This window comes from Notothenia coriiceps, unplaced genomic scaffold, assembly GCF_000735185.1.
Source record: "Notothenia coriiceps isolate Sejong01 unplaced genomic scaffold, NC01 NC01_scaffold00037244, whole genome shotgun sequence".
NCBI lineage: Eukaryota > Metazoa > Chordata > Actinopteri > Perciformes > Nototheniidae > Notothenia > Notothenia coriiceps.
The window spans coordinates 8,116,661-8,122,922 of NW_011369945.1; the positions used below are offsets into that span (position 1 = coordinate 8,116,661).

Sequence of the window (6,262 nt, forward strand, 5' to 3'; positions counted from 1 at the left end):
TTGTAAACAAAGGGCTTGTCTGACACGCAGTGACCTATGACCTCAGGAGTCCACCTCTGGACTTTGGGCTTGCCGTCCTTCCCCTGCCGGACGATGACGGTACTTCTGGATGCCACCGAAGGATCTTCGTCAAAGAAATTGAACGGTCGGAGGAAAAAGCCCACTGTGTTGCCGGGGGTTGCCGTGTTCGGGATGTCTTCTGAGTGAGGCACATGCAGGAAGCCTACTGTCACCCAGGCTACCAGGTCCTGCACACAGGAGAGCAAATAATACATTAGACCTTTTTAGAAAAGAACACATTACAGGTGTTTGTGTCTATTCAAAAGAGCAAACAAAGGTAAATGTCACCATTCAGGAGTTACCATGAGTTTGAGAGAGCACAACGATTCTTTAAGGAAGAGCTAACCTCTCAGCTGGAAAAAGGGTTAGGGTTAAAACGTCTAATAATGTAATCTAAACCATCTTGAATTTGATGTGCATTGTTGAAATATCTTACCTGATTTACTATGTCTTCATTGTTGCGAATGTAGTCCTCAAAGGACACAACGGGGTCCCATGGGTCACCCTGGGTGTACATGCTGCTGCTGGTGGCTTCACTGTCTTTATGACGAGTCACAGCAAGAGGATACCTGTGGAGAGGAGATATGTTTTGTGTTTCGTCATTCTGTAGGCTTTCAAACTAATAATTCATAACAACTCCCCAGCCAGTCTTTCATTAAGTAATTTCAAAAGTGGGCCCCTGTTGTTATTTAGCTTCAAACAATTTATAGTCTATCCAAAGACAATTTCCAACAAAGTGTTGTTGTACTGTTATCTGCTGCACCTCTGTTGACTGCCAATCCATACTTTGACCTGAATTCTAACAAAACTTCATGTGCAGGGATTAGCCTCTTCAGCCCCACTTATCGTTCTCTGGGTCAATCATTACAAACTAATTTGTTTAGTGTAAATGTAGCTTGAATGCAAAACTCAAAAGCCCACTGTATATGACTGAATTTGCAGAAAGTGTGTCTGAAATGATGATCAGGACACTTGTAATTGTCTTGGTTTAAATGTATATGTATTTTGTACAACATAAGGGAAAACATTTTAATACCTTGACCAACTGATGCCATTTTCCTCCCTCCAGCCTCTTGGAAGCACACTGTGGGCATGTGAGTTCAACTGAATCCGATAACCCTTCTGGTGTCCCCATTTATTTTTCTCATTGGGATTGTAAAAGTGCACATAGCGGGGGAATTTTTTGCCAAAGCGGAAAGCAGCTGATCTCTCGGTCTTCTGCTCTGTCCTATGGAGTTTGGACTGGACGATGAAGTTCTTTGGACTCCAGGGATTTGTGAAGTTGACATATTTCAAATCAATCGTCTCAAAGCTGTTCTCTCGACCTATGTCACAGTGAAGGCAAAGAGTTGTCAGAAGAAGTTCAAGGTTAAGGTAAAAGCAGTGTGTTGGAACAATATTGGTCTACAGTACATTTACTTTTGCATTAAAATTCTCCATTAAGTGTTTGACTTATTTATGGCACATAGCCTTTATCACAGCAAGCCTTGATCCCACATTTCAACGGAATTGGCAATCTAGCTACCCTTTACAACAGGGTAAAGTCCAGGAAACAATTTTATCTGGATTGGCATCAATAAAAGACCTACTTTCTGTCTGCGCTTTCTTTGATCTGATTTCACACACTCCACAGCTTCAAAATGTACATTGAAAAAGAGGTGTGAAAATAAAAGAAATTGCAACCTTAATAGATAAAATATGGTTACAGCTATTACAATAGCAAATGATAATGACAGAATGTTAGTTCCAGTGAAAAAGGCAATTGATTGTTATATTTACCAGCAATATCCAGGTCAACCTTATAATGGATGAGGTGTGTGTGCAGGTTACCAAGCACATGGTTGTACACCTTGGCGCCATAGTGAAGTCCGTTAGCTGTAAAGAAAGTGGCATGGATGTATCCGGTAGCGCTGACCTTTACCTCCACCACCCCATTCTGGTAGAACACGAAGTCCCAGATGTAATCATAGTTATAAACCGTTGAGGTTGTCCGCAACACCAGCACAGCGTTATCCACCCCTCCAAAGAAGTTGTATCCCCCCTTGAAGTTGGAGTCAAAATGCCTCCTCAAAGGCATAGCAGTGGTCATCTCAAAAATACAGAGTGCATTTTTGTAGCGCACTGGTTTATCCGTGTCATAGTAGTGGTACAGGTCAACAAAGGTGGCAATTTCTGGACAGTCTATTCCTGACGCCAGTTCGTAGGATGAGCTGCCCATTGCCCAGCCGGCATCAATGTACTTTGTTTGCATGGCAGCAGGAGTATCACCAGAATAGAAGGCAATAGCTTCTTGTAGGCTGATCTCATAGGCAATCCTTTCCCCATTAAAACGCAGGTCAAAAACTTGAAGCCCAGCCGATGATCGGACACGGTAGGCGAAAGACCATCCAGCATACTCAACAAAGTTGCGGTCAACGTGATAGCGCTTGCCCTGAGGCTCGACAAGCTTCGGCCCATGGATATTAGTGGCTGTGTTGCTGTGACCCCGGGGGATGTAACTAGAGTACAGGTCATTGTCGTCATGTTCAGGCAGTTTGATCTTCTCCACATCTCCTGATTCGTATTTTTCAACCAGTTCCTCAACACTGTCAAAGAACATGCTGTTATACCAGACCTTCTCGACATTCCACTTCTCTGGGTCCAGGTCCTGGTGGTTTATCAATATTTCAAACCCAATTGGTTGGATGAAATAACCCTCCACAAATTTCTGCAACATTATCCAGCTTCTCCTTTCACCTGGACCAAGCCCACGGGGGGCTATGTCTGAGAACGTCAAGCAGCGGTTTGAGCAGTTATTGAAGGAAAACCCTCCAGTGGTCTCAAATAGAAGCTTGTGAGCTTTATTTGCGATCTTTCCTAGTATGTCGTTAATATGATAATACTCTACAGCGGAAATAGGCCTTGACTCAAATCGGATAGGCCTAGCCCCCTTGAACGTCTTGATTGTGTGGGTCTTTGGGGATGGCAGAGGACTGACAATGTACTCAGTGATGTTGGGTTCGGTCTTGTTCCCGAACTGGATGATCACACGGGCTTGACGTTGGGGTTTGGCCTGTCCACGGTCCAGAGCTCTGAGGGCTTCATGCTTTCTAGGCAGATGCAGTTCGATCAGGAGGATGCTGTTCTTCATCAGAGTCTTGCTACGAGCTTCAGTGAGCTCCAGCTCTGGAATACTGTGCAGGTAGTCCCGGACAGCTTTCAGCTCACGTGCTGTGAGGTCGGCATACATGGGGGCACCATGATAAGCCCAGTCTCTTGATCTGGATGCACTACAACCAGCGAAGCAGAGCAGCTGCAGTAGACAGAGAAGCCTCATGGCTGAAATATAATGAGAAAGTAATGTCCAGCATGAATTTAGTGAATGAAGGGTGGAAAATTGATATGTTGAGTGATGTCATGCATACGTTTGACTTTGGAAAGACAACAGATCTTGTATTCAACAGTGGGAATTTGGGAGATTCAAAAAGATAAGCCTTGTTTCTACATATTCAAATGTATTTCACACTGTTTTTATTCACATAATAAAACAGAATAAGAAGCTATAATTATTTATCTCCAGTAGAATTTAAGACAAACTTGGGCCTTGTTCCGTCCCCATGCTCTCTTCACAACTGGGTAAGCAATTATTGCTCCGTCCATTTTTTTATATCAGTCTTTCCTCTACTGCTCCACAAGAATACCAACAGAATGTGTCTCTGGAGCTACTCTAAACATGTTTTACAGATGCCCTGTGATTCACTAACAAACACAGTGTTATTTGCGAATACAAAACACCATCTACAAAACTAATGCATTTTTTTTTTTTCAAATTAAATCATGTGACAGAAACAAATACAGTATAGATCTTACAAGTAGACCGACATCTTTTCTACAATTTTAGAAAATGCTCTTTCTAACAATATCAGACTAAATTTAACAACATGAGCAGAAAAAATGAGAGTTTTTTCTTTCCGTTGAACAATCTAATGTAATCTGCATAATACAAAAATATGCAGCTGTTGACAGTGTGACACTGTCAACATAATTCAAAAGAGAAAACTCAAAACAACATCAATTTCTTAAAATAATGTAAATGGACATGTGACATTTTCAAAAGGTTTCAACATTAGGTTACGAAGCTATATCACATCCAATCATATCTTGCATACAAATTGACAAAGTTATATCTAGTTCCTTTCCAGAAACAATAATTTCCACCATATTTTATAAAAGGTATCAGGATTTTTTCTATGAAGCATAGGTTAATTGTATTTGCAAACCACACTGTGTTTGTTAGTGAATCATAGGGCATCTGTAAATCATGTTAAGTTTGTTTGTGGAGGTTTGGCACGAAGTAAGCTCCATATATGTCAGCCTGTACTTTAAGACACTCAGAGTCAACACTGCCCTTATCTCTACTCTCTGTTTATCTTCCTGCACTGTTTGTGCTGCACACTTAATAGATAAACTTCACACAATTTAAGAAGTTCTCAAAGCAAACTGTCACATTCTGCAGCTTTTATTGTACACAGTATTATGTAATAATGTTTCGATACAGTATATAATGTTCAGACTTTGAAGTAGTTCCATGCTTCCTCAAAAAACACTTATACTTCTGAATGAGATTCAAATAAATAAACCAAGCTACTGTACCTTAAGTTGTCCTGTTGTGTCAAGCAGTGTGTAAATCAAAGTCGGTCAGTACGGTCCTCCTGCTTCAGCATTTGGAGAAAACGCTCTTATGAAAACAGAATCAATGGACAGCTGCTTTTAACCACCTTCCTTGTAGTGACGGAGGCCGATTGGTCAACAGTGGGTTGTAAATATGACGAAAGAACAGGTGCAGAAGGCAAGGCAAGACATTCTTTAAAGAGCTTACGAAATGAAGGACAAGATACAAAAAAACAGCTTAGATCAATTTAGCTATATATAATTTGTCTGATCTCTCTCTCTCTCTCTCTCTCTCTCGCTCACTCTCTCGCCCTGTAACTAGTTGATTCAACGTCTTAATGTCAGTTTAAAATGTATGCAATTGTTTAATAACTATAACTGGTCGGCCCCACCTGCATTAGCAGGTAAACACAATGGATGAAACAAATACATTCAAGTAAAACCATTTTCCAGCAGTCAGCAGCACATTGTAAAAGCTGTTGATACAACTCTTCACATTCATCATTAAGTAAAGATAACACCCTTTTCACCCCGGTTACATTTTCCATTTGCCCTGACCCTGAGAGGCTCAGTGAGGTAAAGGACTCTGAGTGTTTAGATAGTTCACTTTAGTCTAAGTTATCTCAGTGTGTCTCAAACGGTTTTATCACAATTTAGCCACACCTATATAATTATTAGGATAAATAAAAACATGTTTGAAATCATTCCAATGTATACTATAGGACAGTAAACCAACAATATCCTTTAAAACTGGAGGGATAAAAAAATATGGATGAATAAATTAATGTTAACTGGTAAAATAAGATATACAGTTGCAAGAAAAAGTATGTGAACCCTTTGGAACTACCTGGATTTCTGCATAAATTGGTCATAAAATGTGTTCTGATCTTCATCTAAGTCACAACAATAGACAAACACAGTCTGCTTAAGCTAAAACCACACAAACAATATGTTTTTATGTTTTTATTGAACACACCATGTAAACATTCACAGTGCAGGGTGGAAAAAGTATGTGAACCCTTGGATTTAATAACTGGTTGACNTAGTTTCCCCCCACTTTTTGCCCGGTCTTTAGTAGAAATGTTCGTCGGTAAATGAGATGGATTAGATATTTTCATTTTGGTGTTTTCTCTATCGTGTGAGCTCCACACGTTCACTCTATACAGTGTTGTTTACATTCTGTGATGCGCGAGCTGATGACGTCAAGTCAAGACGAGTTAACTTTTTTTTTTCTCAACTTTGTGTGGAAAAATGCGGGGATTATGCGGCCTTTTGATAAATATGCGGCCTTTTAGAAATCTGCGCCATTTTGCTGATTATGCAGTAAATTCTGCGATCACAGAATCGCGTTTTTCTGGAGGGTCTATTTAGGGTTTTTTTTTTTTTTTTTTTTGTCTCAAACTTACTTTTTCTCTGTTTTAGTAAATCAAACAATGAGGATCTAAGATTAACAACACTTGAATTGCATAATGGTCAGATATACTCTAAATAATGTATTACAATGGGACAACATTCATGTAAGAAAAACCATAAAGCATTTCAAAAGGGAAAA

At 40.0% G+C, this 6,262-nt stretch overlaps 1 protein-coding gene across 1 annotated transcript in view; it reads right to left on the reverse strand.

The window, feature by feature from the left end:
- Positions 1 to 3,289, reverse strand: part of aoc1 (amine oxidase copper containing 1) — a 4,166-nt gene extending 877 nt beyond the window's left edge. Inside the window, exons 1-4 of the mRNA XM_010794216.1 lie at positions 1,840 to 3,289; positions 1,097 to 1,385; positions 497 to 629; positions 9 to 248 (exon numbers count right to left, since the gene is read on the reverse strand). Of these exons, the coding sequence (XP_010792518.1) occupies positions 9 to 248; positions 497 to 629; positions 1,097 to 1,385; positions 1,840 to 3,289 (2,112 nt within the window). The remainder of the gene's footprint in view (positions 1 to 8; positions 249 to 496; positions 630 to 1,096; positions 1,386 to 1,839) is intronic.
- Positions 3,290 to 6,262: the final 2,973 nt, after the last annotated feature.